Source organism: Saccopteryx bilineata, chromosome 5 (genome assembly GCF_036850765.1).
Source record: "Saccopteryx bilineata isolate mSacBil1 chromosome 5, mSacBil1_pri_phased_curated, whole genome shotgun sequence".
In the NCBI taxonomy this organism is placed as follows: Eukaryota; Metazoa; Chordata; class Mammalia; order Chiroptera; family Emballonuridae; genus Saccopteryx; species Saccopteryx bilineata.
The window spans coordinates 215,386,574-215,401,779 of record NC_089494.1 but is presented as its reverse complement, the minus strand read 5'-3'; the positions used below and the strand labels follow the sequence as shown (position 1 = coordinate 215,401,779).

General features: G+C 36.7%; 1 protein-coding gene and 1 non-coding gene across 2 annotated transcripts in view; both read right to left on the bottom strand.

The window, feature by feature from the left end:
• Window positions 1-2,572: 2,572 nt before the first annotated feature.
• Window positions 2,573-15,206, bottom strand: part of CENPC (centromere protein C) — a 74,269-nt gene continuing 61,635 nt past the window's right edge. Inside the window, exons 16-19 of the mRNA XM_066278711.1 lie at window positions 14,228-14,323; window positions 12,410-12,564; window positions 8,800-8,890; window positions 2,573-5,514 (exon numbers count right to left, since the gene is read on the bottom strand). Coding sequence (XP_066134808.1) covers window positions 5,444-5,514; window positions 8,800-8,890; window positions 12,410-12,564; window positions 14,228-14,323 — 413 coding nt within the window. The 3' untranslated portion in view covers window positions 2,573-5,443. The remainder of the gene's footprint in view (window positions 5,515-8,799; window positions 8,891-12,409; window positions 12,565-14,227; window positions 14,324-15,206) is intronic.
• On the bottom strand, window positions 5,170-5,300 carry LOC136307269 (small nucleolar RNA SNORA33). The gene has a single exon (XR_010725926.1). It is a non-coding gene; the product is annotated as a small nucleolar RNA SNORA33 (small nucleolar RNA).

Genomic DNA, 15,206 nt, shown 5'->3' with positions numbered 1-15,206 from the left:
AAAGTTGTACAACCATTATGGAAGAAAGTATGGTGGTTCCTCAAAAAACTGAAAATAGAACTACCTTATGATCCAGCAATCCCTCTACTGGGCATATACCCCAAAAACTCAGAAACACTGATACATAAAGACACATGTAGCCCCATGTTCATTGCAGCACTGTTCACAGTGGCCAAGACATGGAAACAACCAAAAAGCCCTTCAATAGAAGACTGGATAAAGATGTGGCACATATACACTATGGAATACTACTCAGCCATAAGAAATGGTGACATCGGATCATTTACAACAAAATGGTGAGATCTTGGTAACATTATACAGAGTGAAATTAGTAAATCAGAAAAAAACAAGAATTACATGATTCCATACATTGGTGCGACATAAAAATGAGACTAAGAGACATGGACAAGGGTTAGGTGGTTACTGGGGGTAGGGAGGAGGGGGGGCGTGGGAGGAGAGGAGGAGAGGGGGAGGGGGTGGGGAGGGGCACAAGGAAAACTAGATGAAAGGTGACGGAGGACAATTTGACTTTGGGTGATGGGTATGCAACATAAGTGAATGACAAGATAATCTGGACATGTTTTCTTTGAATATATGTACCCTGATTTATTGATGTCACCCCATTAACATTAATAAAAATTTATAAAAAAAAGAAAAAAAGAAAAATGATTGATGCTTCTCATCTCTCTCCATCCCTGTCTATCCCTCTCTCTGACTCATTCTGTCTCTGTAAAAAATAAATAAATAGATAAATAAATAAAACCACATAACCATACTTAGTATACATACCTACCGTTTGTGACTGCTTTAAAGTTTCAACAACAGAACTGAGTAGTTATAATAGAAGCCATATAGCAGGCAAAGGCTAAAACTACAGAAAAACTTAGCAAATCCCTAAACTAGTAATCAATACAGAAAAATAAATGGGAAAATTCTTAAATATATGGAATTTATCAGCAACACTTCCAAATAACTCATTGGTCCAAAGAGACACCACACACAAAAAAAATTATAAAATGTTTTGAACTAAAAAAACAAGGTGAACAAATTAAGTGTAGCTTTAAATGGCTGAATTAGAAAGGAAGAAAATTGCAAAATAATCTAACAATCCATCTTAAGAAGCTAGGTAAAGAACAAATAATGCCCAATGTAAGTAGTAGGCAGTACAAAAATCAATGAAATAGGAACAGAAAGACAATAGAGAAAATTCAATGAAAACAAAAATTATTTTGAAAGAGCAACAAAACTGATAAGCTTAGTAAAACTAACCAAGAGCCCCGGCTAGCTGGCTCAGTGGTAAAGCACCAGCCCAGCATGTGGAAGTTCTGGGTTCAATTCGCGGCCAGGGCACACAGAAGAAGTGACCATCTGCTTCTCCACCCTTTCCCCTCTCCGTTCTCTCTCTCTCCTCCTTTCCCATGACCAAGGCTCCACTGGTGCAAGGTTTGCCCAGGCACTGAGGATGGCTCCATGGCCTCCGCATCAGGCGCTGGAATGGCTCTGGTTGCAATGGAGCGCACCAGATGGGAAGAGCATCGCCCCCTGGTGGGCTTTGCCGGGTGGATCCCAGTCGAGTGCATGGGGGAATCTGTCTGTCTCCTGGCTTCTCACTTCAGAAAAATACAAAGAAAGAAAAAAAACCTAACCAAGAAAAAAAAGACAATTTGTAGCATAACTTGTGCTACAGATATTGTACTAAACATGTTTATATTAATTTTAGCATATTATAAGACTATTTTGTCTTATAAAATAAAAGCTGTTGAAAGAGAAAATATTATAAAATATATGTGCACATCAAGTTTGAAGTTTAGATACAGGCAAATTCTTCAAAAACAAATTTACCAAAACTAAAGAGACAAGAAATCTGAATACTCTGATATTTATTAAATAAGTCAGAACCATAATTTAAAATCTTCCCATGAAGAGAACACAGGGCCTGGATAGTTTTACTAGTAGTTCTAACATCTGAGATGGAAATAGTAACAATCTTTTATAAACTCTACCAGAAATTACAAAAAAAAAAACCTTTCTAACTCATTCTATAAGGTCTGTAAACCTTGATACCAACACTTGACAATGTCATAACAACAACAGTAACAACAACAAAAATAAGACCCACAGATCACTATTTCCTCAAGGACCTAATCACACATAAAAAGCCCCTAACAAAATAGGAAGAAATGCAATACAACAATATATAAATAAAATAATACATATCCGAGTGGCCTCTATCTCAAAAATTCAAGGGGAGATCAAAATTTGAAAAAAAAAATGTAATTCACATTTTGTGAATTATATTTAAAAAGGTTTATTACAAATGAGAAAGTCATGATCATTTCAATAGACACAGATTCTGGATACTTTTTAAAGAAACTAGAAATGGAAATAAGTTCCTCAATCTAATTAAAAATATCTATTAAAGTTTATAGGCAACCTTATACTATAGGGTGAAATACTGAATGCCATTAAGGTTGAGCACAAGACAGGATAGCTGTTTGCTTTCTAACCAACACTGTGCTGGAGATTCTAGCCAGTATAGTATATTAAGAAAAAGAAATACAAGGCACAGAAGTTGGGGGAAAAAAGTCAGGAAATCTTTATTTACAGATGTGATGGTATATATAATACTAATAAAAAATCCTAAGCAATCTTTTAAAAAAAGAATAGCTGGACTTAGCAAAGTTACAGAATATAGGTGATTTCATCATTGTGAGAACATCACAGAGTGTATTTATACAAATACAGATGGTATAGCCTACCACACTCTTAGGCTATACTGCTCCCAGGCTACAAGCCTGTATAGCACGTTACTGTACAAAACAACATGAGATTAGATCAAGCACAAGAGGAAATCATGTAGTCAAGTGATGTGCTAAACAGGAGATGAAACTTCTACCTGTGTAACATGTCAAACTGTTTTATAGCAAACATTTTTATAAGTATAAAAAATACAACCTAAAATAACAATAAAAAGTATAGTAAACACATAAACCAGTAACATACTCATTATCATTATCAAGTGCTATGACCTGTACATAACTGCATGTGCTATACTTTTATATGACTAGCAGCACATTTTGTTTACACCAAAATCATCACTAATACGTGAATAATGCATTGAGTTACATTAAGAATGCTACATACATCATTACTACCTGACGGGAAATTTTCAGTTTCATTAAAATCTTATGGGACAGATGTGATGGTATATATAATATTCATAAAAAATCCTAAGCAATCTTTTAAAAAAAGAATAACTGGACTTAGCAAAGTTACAGAATATAGGTGATTTCATCAGTATATGCTACAGTATATACTATAGTATATACACAGTTCATCGTTGACCAAAACATTATGTGGTACTTGACTGTACACAAAAGTCAACTGTACTTCTAAATGTTAGCAACAAAAACTTGAAAAAAAAATGAAATTAGAGAAACGATAACATCAAAAACATTGTAATGCCTAGTAATAAGTTTTTTCTAAAAACGATAAGCTATATCTCTACTTTGAAACTATAAAATAACATCAAAGAATTAAGATCTAAGTAACTGGAAAGATATATCATTTACTGAAGAGCAAATAATATTGGTTCAGATGATAGTCCTTCCCAAATTGATCTAAAGAGTCAGTGCAATTCCAATCAACATGCCAGCAAGCTTTACAGAAAATATTGAAAAGCTAATTTTAAAATTTATAACCAAATGAAAAGGACCTACAATTGCCAAAATGACCTAGAAACTTAAAATTAGAAGACTCAGCACTTGGAAAACTTTTCAACAAAGAAAACTGGATATCTATACAGGAAAAGAAAACTGACTTTCACCTGTACCTGATACTATATAAAAGAAATTAATTTGAGATGGATTATAAAACATAAAAGCTAAACATTACATAAAACTTATATCTTCCCAAAAATGTAATTTCAACCTACTGGAATGGATAAAATGAAAGACTGATAACACCAACTGTTGGCAAAAGAAAAAAAACCCTGCAATTAGCATAAGTTGCATAATTTGCTAGTGGAAATGTAAGAATGATACAATGACTTTGGAAAAGTGGCAGTTTCTTGTAACATCAATCAGACACACATACTTTAATCTAGCAATTAATAGGTATCAATCCAAAAGAAACAAAAACTATGTCCAATTTACTTGAGAAGAATATCTATAGCAGCTTTATTCACAATACTTCAAAACGGGAATCAACCCAAATGTCCATCAAGAGAAAAAGTGATATATTCAGATGGAATACCATTCAGCAATAAAACACAAGTGACTGATATACACACCACAGTGGATGAATATTACATAGTTGCTGATTACAAGTTTCTTTTATGAGTCCATTCATATAAACATCTAGAACAAGCAAAACCTACCTACAGTGAAATATAGAAGAGTGCCCCAAGAGGTTGGCAACGGCTGGATAAGAAGGGAAGGAACTTCCTGAAGTGACAAAAATTTTGTGGGTTGCTTAGGTATAAGATGTGCTCGTCAAAAACTCTGAACTGTAATTAAGATCTATGCATTTGACTATAAGTAAATTATATCAATAAAATAAGTGAATACTTCAATTCAGGAATAAATAGCTGCTAGCATTTGTTTCTGATATTTAACAATTTTCTCCCCTAAAACCTCTTGTTTTCTTATATATAGTATCTGTGGTGCATGGTAAGAAGGCCCAAGTCATTCTGTAATGATCTTTCACACTGACTCTCCTATTAACAGAAAGATAGGTTTTAAGCAGAAGCATTCTTGTGAAACCTACAGATACGCGAGTATGGCCCTCTCAACACATGAATTTCAACTTCTAGTCTCTGAAACTGTGAGACAATATTTTGTTTTAAGCCATCCAGTATGTACTATTTTGTTACGACAGCCTTAGGAAAGTAATACAGATGTACCATTTTACCACAGATTTACTGGATATTTTGGATTAGTGACTTAAAACTAATATTTGGAAAAAAATTTTAAATGAATGGACACATTAATCATATCTCTTCTGATAAAGAAAAATATCTTATACTTCACTGTGGGAACACATTGAAGGTAAGCATTCTTTTTATGTTATTAAAATACTAAGAATATGGGTGTCACTTTAGAAAATACATGTAGGAGTTCAAATTATTCATCAGATACTAATACACAGAGAACTAAATAATTTTTTTTTCCTTATAGCCATTTTCAGGGACCTTAATGACTTTAAATGTCTTTAAGGCTCGTAACATGGCTTTACTATTGCCAGCTTTCTCCAAATTTCTGCATAAACACATTCAGGTAAGCAAATTCATTGGCTAGATTCTAAATAAATTTTTTATTTTACAATGTCACAAATAATTACAAATTAAATGTCCCAACTGCACAATTACACATGTATATGAATGTATGCATATATGTGTGCACATACACACACACACACACACATTTAAACTTGGCTTCATCTTTCATCTTTTTATCTGAGTGAAAAGAAGAACACTTTCCTCATTCAGGAGATTTTTGATGTTGTAATAATTACCTAGAAGTAATAAGAAAAAATTAATAGTTATTTCCACAAAATCATTTCCTTTGGATTAAATGCTTAGACATCACTAAAGCAGTTAAAGTATACAGAACCAAAAATCAATTAATTTAACCCAAAGTACCTCTTATTTCCATGAATCTGAGAGTTAACCACCACCTGTGACCCACATTAAACTTAAAAGAATGTAAACTTCACATCATTTTGATAATGAACATACAAAGATGAATCAGACAAGGGTGCAGGAAAAGAAACTCTCTCTGAACCCAAGGGTTCTTAGGGTCTTTAGAACTGCTGTGGATTCCCCTAAATCAGATTATATGTATATATAGCTACCGTATTCCCCATGTATAAGATGCACTTTAATTTTGGGGCCTGAAATTTGAAATTAAAAAAAAGTATTACATCAAGTTATTGAACTCAAGTTTTATTTATCATGTAATTCATACAACTCCTCATCACTGTCAAAACTCCCATCCATTAGCTTGTCCTCATCTGTGTCTGATGACGAATATCTGCCTCATCCTCAGTTCCATCTATGGCATTTGAAATACCACAAACACTGTATAAGACACACTCAGTTTTTAGACCCCAAATTTTTCGAAAAAAGGTATGTTTTATACATGGGAAATACGGTAAGTATAAAAGGTAAAATGTTAAGTAGAATTAAATCTCAAGGTTAAAAAAAGGCAAATGGTATTTTTACATAAATTAGGTAATAACAGCAAAAGTGAAATACAGATTAACAGCACACAAAGGCAGGTTTAGAGCATTGAGTACCACAATGTGCCTTTCTATATATTAGAAATTGATATATATTAAGATTGAATAACAAAATGTAAAGAGTTTATAATAGTGCTGACACATACGAAAGACTATACAAACATAGCTTCTATTATTATCTCCTCTCATTATAATGTAAGCTTCATGAGGGCAGGGATTTTTGCCTGTTTTGTTGTTATGTATCCCACCTTTTTTGGAACAATGTTTAATAAACTCTCAATCACATATGTTGAATGAACAAATTAAAATTCCTATTTCCAAAGACTTGTGTTCTTCAATAAGTATACTATCCAGAATGTTTAAAATAAACTACCGGCCTGACCAGGCAGTGGTGCAGTGGATGGAGCATCGGACTGGGATGTGGAGGACCCAGGTTCGAGACCCTGAGGTCGCCAGCTTGAGCGCAGGCTCATCTGATTTGAGCAAAGCTCACCAGCCTGGACCCAGGGTTGCTGGCTCGAGCAAGAGGTTACTTGGTGCTGTGGCCCCACAGTCAAGGGCACATATGAGAGAGCAATCAATGAACAATTAAGATGTCGCAAGGAAAGACTGATGATTGATGCTTCTCGTCTCTCTCCGTTCCTGTCTGTCTGTCCCTGTCTGTCCCTCTCTCTGTCTCTGAAAAAATAAAATTGAAAAATAAATAAATAAATAAACTACTGGCCCTGGCCGGTTGGCTCAGTGGTAGAGCATTGGCCTGGCGTGCAGGAGTCCCAGGTTCGATTCCCGGCCAGAGCACACAGGAGAAGCACCCATCTGCTTCTCCTTCCTCCCCCTCTCCTTCCTCTCTGTCTCTTTCTTCCCCTCCCGCAGCCAAGGCTCCATTGGAGCAAAGTTGGCCCAGGCATTGCCTGACCAGGCAGTGGCACAGTAGATAAGAGTGTCGGACTGGGATGCAGAGGACCTGGGTTCAAGACCTCGAGGTCGCCAGCTTGAGTGCGGCTCATCTGGTTTGAGGAAAAGCCCACCACCTTGAACCCAAGGTCGCTGGCTCCAGCAAGGGGTTACTCGGTCTGCTGAAGGCCCATGGTCAAGGCACATCTGAGAAAGCAATCAATGAACAACTAAGGTGTTGCAACGCGCAATGAAAAACTAATGATTAATGCTTCTCATCTCTCTCCATTCCTGTCTGTCTGTCCCTGTCTATCCCTCTCTCTGACTCACTTTCTGTCTCTGTAAAAAATAAATAAATAAATTAATTAATTAAAAAAAAAAGTTTGCCCGGGCGCTGAGGATGGCTCTGTGGCCTCTGCCTCAGGCGCTCAAATGACTCTGGTTGCGACAGACCAGTGCTCCAGATGGGCAGAGCAGTGCCCCCTGGTGGGTATGCCAGCAACAGAGCAACGCCCCAGATGGGCAGAGCATCGCCCCCTGGTGGGCATGCCGGGTGGATCCTGGTCGGGTGCATGTGAGAGTCTGTCTGACTGCCTCCCCATTTCCAACTTCAGAAAAAATACAAATAAATAAATAAATAAATTTATTTAATTAAATTAAATAAACTACTAAAAATTGCTTAACTATGCCTGACCAGGCGGTGGCACCGTGAATAGAGTGTCGGACTGGGATGCAGAGGACCCAGGTTCGAGACCCCGAGGTCGCCAGCTTGAGCGTGGGTTCATCTGGTTTGAGCAAAGCTCACCAGCTTGAGCCCAAGGTCGCTGGCTCGAGCAGGGGGTCACTCATTCTGCTGAAGCCCCCAGTAAAGGCATATTTGAGAAAGCAATCAATGAACAACTAAGGTGCCGTAAGAAAGAATTGATGCTTCTCATCTCTCTCCCTTCCTGTCTGTCTGTCCTTCTCTCTGACTCTGTCACAAAAAAATAAATAAATAAAAATAAAAATTGCTTGACTTATATGTCTTAGAGATAACACAAGGGGAATAATTTTCCCTCTACCCTGGATACAGCGACATATTTTCTAACTATTTTTATATTCAGCAATAAAGTAAATAAATCTTGCTCAATTTTCATGTATCAAAATACTCACATACTTACCTAATGACAAAATTAAAAAAAAAATATGGCCTGACCAGGTGATGGCGCAGTGGATAGAGCGTCGGACTGGGATGCGGAGGACCCAGGTTCAAGACCCCGAGGTCCCCAGCTTGAGCGCAGGCTCATCTGGTTTGAGCAAAGCTCACCAGCTTGGACCCAAGATTGCTGGCTCGAGCAAGGGGTTACTCAGTCTGCTGAAGGCCCGCGGTCAAGGCACATGTGAGAGGACAATCAATGAACAACTAAGGTGTCACAATGAAAGACTGATGATTGATGCTTCTCATCTCTCTCCATTTCTGTCTGTCTGTCCCTATCTATCCTTCTCTCTGACTCTCTCTCTCTGTTAAAAAAAAGAAAGGAAAAAAAAAAAAATATGTACCAAACTTCTTTGGCAGCAGTCACATTATACTTTATTTGACCACTGTGGCTTCTATTTTTATGGTGCTCATGAGCAATTATATAAATATTTAACCATGTGAAAGAGAATATCTTTAATTATTCTTACCTGAAGGAACATAGAATGAATCCCCAGTTGTTATTACATAAGGTGTTTCGTGTAAGGTGCATAAAAGGTCACCAAAGTTAACATAAAATACCTGTAAAATTAAAATTAAAGTCTCATTTCAAATTGAACCATCACAACTATACCTTAAAAAAACTTAAAAGTACGGAAAAATAACAGCCTTCAAAAGACGTACATTAAGAAATGAAAGGCCTTCAAATGTTAAGACTCAAATCTTGAGACTTAGCCACCAAGAATATTTTGCAAACTAAAATTATTCCTTCTCCTCCTCCTTTTTCTTCTCTTTTTTTAACCATTTTGTAAACTGAACCTAAAATACCAGAAAAACAATAGTAGCAAGTAGCTAGCACCTATATAGCACATACTCTGCACCAGCCACTGTTCTGAGCACTTTATTTTTATTCATTTAATGTATCCTACCAGTAAGACCAGTACTATTCTAATAGTTTTATTATTATTATTACTATTGATTTTTTAGAGAGGAAGGGAGAGAGATAAAGACAGACAGAATAAGTGACCTGTTTCCACTTATTTGTGCCATCATTGGTTGATTCTTATATGTGCTCTGACTGGGGATAGAACTCGCAAACTCAGTATATTGGGACGATGCTCTAACCGAGTGACCTGGCCAGGGCCTTAGTAGCTTTTCACAGATAAAGAAAATGAGGCTTGGCCCTAGCCGGTTGGCTCAGCGGTAGAGCGTCGGCCTGGCGCGCGGGGGACCCGGGTTCGATTCCCGGCCAGGGCACATAGGAGAAGCGCCCATTTGCTTCTCCACTCCCCCCTTCCTCTCTGTCTCTCTCTTCCCCTCCTGCAGCCAAGGCTCCATGGAGCAAAGATGGCCCGGGCGCTGGGGATGGCTCCTTGGCCTCTGCCCCAGGCGCTAAAGTGGCTCTGGTAACGGCAGAGCATCGCCCCTGGTGGGCGTGCCGGGTGGATCCCGGTCCGGCGCATGCAGGAGTCTGTCTGACTGTCTCTCCCCGTTTCCAGCTTCAGAAAAATACAAAAAAAAAAAAAAAAGAAAAGAAAGAAAATGAGGCTCAGAGGCGTGCAACCTTCCAAGTTCACAATGTAGATGGCAAGCTGAGATCTGAACTTTGATCCCAAAATTCATGTTCTTAACCACTACATGTACTAATTCCCTAAGTGGGAAAAAAGCTCTTGAAGTGGTTCTAAAGGTACTTTTATAATTTAATAAAACAAGTATTTTTACTACATCTAAAAATATTTTACCTCAATTTAAAAGACAAAAGGCATTAATTTAAAAGACAAAAGTTGAGAAACAAACGAGAGTGTCAAGTATACATTTCTAGGTGTTTTTTCCTTATTTATTCAGTTTGGCTCTCTAAGCACACCATTTCCCCATTTTTGCAAATAATTTACTAAGAAGGCTTTTGCAATACATAATGGAATGATGAACTCCTATGTCTACCTAACACCAATAACCAGCCCTATTCAGTCTCTCTACTTCCCAGATTCCCTATGATTTTGAAATGTTCAGCATCACAAATCATTAGTAAATATTTCAGTGTGCCCTTAAAGATCAGGTGCTTTTATAAAATATGACCACAACTCTGCCATCATACCTAAAAATAAATGAATATTTAATACCAAATTACCAGTCGTAATCAAATTTCCAGTTATCTGTTAAATGTCATATTTTTAGAGTTTGTTTGGATTGGGATCCAAGTAAGAGTCTTAAATCACTCAATCTATAGTGGTTCTCAATTTGGGATTGATTTTGACCTTCATAGGACAATTGACAATGTCTGGGGACATTTTTGATTCTCATCACTAGAAGGATACTCCTGGAATCTAGTGGGTAGACGCCAGAGATGCTTCTCAATATTCTACAATGTACAGAATAGTCCCCACAACGAGAATTATCCTGTCCAAAATGTCAATTGTGGCATGGCTGAGAAAGGGTTCTATAGGTTTCTCCTGGTTCTATTCTTTACAGCTTATTTATTAAACAAATCAAGCAGCAAAATGTGTTGTAAAAACACTTTGCACAGCTGGATTTTACTGATTACAACCTCAGAGTGTCATTTGAAAGGTCCATTATTCTTTATTTCCTATGAATTGGTAGACCTAGAGACTTGATCACATTCAAATATGTACTTTTTTTGGTATTCTGTTTTGCTTTCTTTGTTTCTGTTTTTTTAAGGAGGTGAGGCAAGCAAGACTACTTCATAGATACTGCATTCTTCTATTAGAGGCACATAATATCTGATTGTATTCTTTTAAATGTTAGCAGATATTGATGCTCAATGCCTAGATCCAATAGTTTTTCAGAGACTGCAAAAATGGTAATCTTTACTCTAACATTCTTTCTTCATTTAGTACTTGAAATATTTATAACAAGGACAAACTTCCCCTCATCTAATATTGGTTAAATAATAGTACAGTTTATATAACAAATATTTAATTATTTGCCTTTATTTACCATACTTGTCAAAATGAGTTGGATTCCTAGATTTCTCCAGCAGTGAAATAAAAAAATCTCACTTTTCACCTCTACCCACTTGATTCCAGTAGTAATCCTCTAGTTTTTCTTTTTGTAGCAGACTTACAAATGCATGGATTTAGACAATTCGTATGTATCAATACACTGAATTTATTCTTATTGATATTCAAGTTTTCATATATTTGTTCAGTGGGAACATCTTCAAGTGGAACCTGAGATCTTATGACTCAATCCTAAAGGTCTTCGATAGTTCACTACCAGGTATGATAAAAATATTTCAAGCTTAGTCCCAGGCCTGGAATCAAACATTTGTTAAAGAAACTCTGGTTCTTCTTAGTGAACTGCTGTCCCTTTTTTGTTTTGTTTCTTTGTTATTGTTATTTTTAGTTCTAGGAACATTTATTGTTTAATTTTCAAATATTTCTATCCTTTGTTCATTTATTTTTTTCCTCTTTTCTCCTGCTTTTTTATTTTCTTCACATCACATAACTTTTGTATTCTTCTACTTTTTAATCTCTTCTTGTCTTTTGAGAAAGCTCCCATAGCTAATTTGTTATTTCATCTGTGAACTAACAAACTTTGATTTTAACAAATATACCACTGCTTCCCTCTCTCACCTTTCCCTTTCATACAGATTCTCCAGCACTGAATTGGAAGAATGAGTTAATGACCTATGCCACTGGTACTAATACACACCATAATACTATATTATTTAATACTTATTGAAGGAAACTAGCTCCCAGTTCAGTCTGCTAATTACTTATATAATTTGGAAAAAGTCTTTTAAACTCTTTATTGCTATACTGCATGATCAAAGTGAGATTTAGAGTAACCCCCTCCCAGTTCTAAAATTCTAATGATATCTGTGCCAACAAACATTCTAAGAATCTTTTAAGTAAAGCCCATTCCTTAAACTTCTGAATCTCAAGGCTACACTGCTACACATTGAAGAGGACTTTTAAATAACCATTGGCTGACTAACTCCAAACAGATATAACAAATAAAAAAGAATTATCTGTGCACTATATCATTTCTGAGGAAATAGCATTTTTAATGCCTTGTCATGCCCAATAAAACAGAGATGTACCAACAGCAAAACATAAATATATGGAGAAATATACTCACCAATGTATCCATACCAACATGCTGCTTTCCCTTTTCTTGATGTGGCCCTAATATCAATTTTCCAGTAGAAAAAAGGGGTGTATCCAATGTTTTATATACTTTCAACTCACCATTCTCAAATAAAAACTGATACCTATCTCGTGGCCTTAAAAGATCTAAGAGGGAAAAAATAACATTGCTCAATGATATAACATTTGCACACATAATTACAATAGTCACTTCTAGATATAAATCTGCCTTAGAAAAACAAGAGTGATTAAGATCACTGACTCTGGAGCTAGAATGCCAAATAATTCTGTTTTACAAGCTACAGAACCTTACTCTGGTTACTTTCCCTTTCTCTGTGCCTACATTTTCTTTTCTATAAAATAATAATAGTTCATCTCTGTTAGAGTAGTAAATATCAAATGAGTTAATTTGTATAAAGTATTTAAAATATTGGCACAAAGTAAACATTAGGTAAGTCTTAGTTATTATTAATAATAAAGGCAGCATTATCATTATTGCTAATATAGCTAAAATGAAAAATAAAAGTAGCTAAGAGACAAATAAGACCTTCCACATATTTAAAAAGCTTAACATAGTCCACAACACAAATGTATCATCATCATGCCAATAGATTCCTTTGTGTTTCCGTGACAGATTAAAGATTTGTATTTATTAGGGTAAAGGCTCCAAGTAACCAGAGTTCTAACTGTTGCTCACAAATCACTATCTCCTTTTTGAATTTCTTTTTTACTTATAAACTTCCAAGTTCTCTAATTAATACATTCTTCTATCATCAGCTTCTGAATGTTTCTTTAGGTATTTGGCAATGCTAGTAATCCTACATTACAGGACAGAGAAAATAGTCTCAAGAAACAGACAAAAAGTGATGAATTCCTACCAACATAATTTTCTAACCTGGTATAGAAGAGCAATGTTTTTAATTGAAACACTACACTAAACAAAATTCTCTGTACTTCTACCTCTGCTACCAAAGAAACAATCTGAATATAGAAATAATTTTGTTACTTAAGTGGCCAAATGGAACCTATTTCATAGCCAAAATTTTAAGTATGAATACCATTATAACCTCCCTGGTTTGACCTATTTGTCCTATGACTTTGAATAAATAGTCCCTGGTACTCACTGAGACAGTCACAGGGTTATATTTACTATATATTATATAAATACTGCCTGGCTGGGAAATACCTGAGTATTCCCTATTTATTCCCACCACACTATGCACTACCCTTGGAACCTCCTATGGTCATCCAAGACACTAACTGCTTAATACCTATTCAATACAGCAGGAGGCTTCTACAACCTGGTGCCAACCATAAGGCTAAGGACTGCATTTGTTTGACTGATTGATGTAACTGCTAGTCATCTTCCAAAGGCTTCATGTCCCAGGTACCATTATTGGAATCTCACTGCCAAAAAGGCTAAGTTCTGCCCACAATCCCTTCCTGGTCTCATTTTAAAAGTGTATCCTGGTGTCTGCCAGCTAACTTGCTATGGTTCTCTATAAACAGCCCTTGTCCCCATGTGTTCTGGTCAAGGAAGGTCTGGACCCAATTGAGGAACTTCCTGATGGCAGTACTTGTATCTCAGGGGACAGATGCATGGTGCCATATGTCCCCTGAAAGTTGTTTGCCATCAATACTCCCCCAGAGTACTCTCCATACGGGCTGCTTATTAAAATTACACCCTCTACTGAACTTTGGCTCTTACAGAGCTGCAAGAGAAAGAATATAGAAAGGCCAGTCATCAAGCCACCAGTCTGTACTTATTAGCAATTAAATTAAGCATTTTCAATATAATTTCTGATCTTACCCATGAGAATCATCTTTCCTGTGTCCGGGTCCTTTATGCTCGTTGGCTTCAAAGGATCTCCTAGAGATATATTCAGATTTAGCACTATATTTTTCTCTGCAAAAGAAACACAATTGAAATACAAACTAATTTTAAAAAATTACTTATATGTAGAATCTAAAAGAACAGATAAACAAACAAAACAGAAAGAGACTCATAGATACAGAGAATAAACTGATTGTTGCCAGACTGGGGGTCTGGGTAAAAAAGGTGAAGGGATTAAGAAGTATAAACTGGTAGTTATAAAGTAGTCATGGGATGATGGGATGTCAAGTATGGCATAGGAAATATAGTCAGTAGCATTGTAATAACTATTAATGGTGCCAGGTGAGTACTAGACTTATCAGGGGGTTACTTTTTTTTTTTTTTGAGAGGAAGGAAGAGAGACAGGGAGAGATAAGAAGCATCAATTCATAGTTGCATCACTTTAGTTGTTCACTGACTGCTTCTACTTGTGCCTTTGACCAGGGATGTGGGGGTGGGTCCAGTCAAGCCAATGACCCCTGGCTCAAGCCATTAACCTTGAAATGTCAAGGATCCCGAGCTCAAACCAGCAACCCTGTGCTCAAGCTGGCAAGCCCATGCTCAAGCTGGCAACCTCAGGGTTTGGAACCTGGGACCTCAGCATCCCAGGTTGATATTCTATCCACTGCACCACCACTAAACAAGCCAGTGGGATCATATCTTAAGTTATATAAATGTTGGCCCTGGCTAGTTGGCTCAGTGGATAGAGCATCAGCCCAGTGTATGGACATTCCAGCTTGATTCCTGGTCAAGGCACACGAGAGAAGAGACCATCTGCTTCTCTCCCCTTCCCCCTCTCTTTTCTCCCCCTTCCACAGCCAGTGGCTCCATTAGTTCAAGCATGGCCCCGGGTGCTGAAGATAGCTTGGTTGGTTCAAGCATGTCAGCCTTGGGCACTAAAAATAGCTCAGTTGTT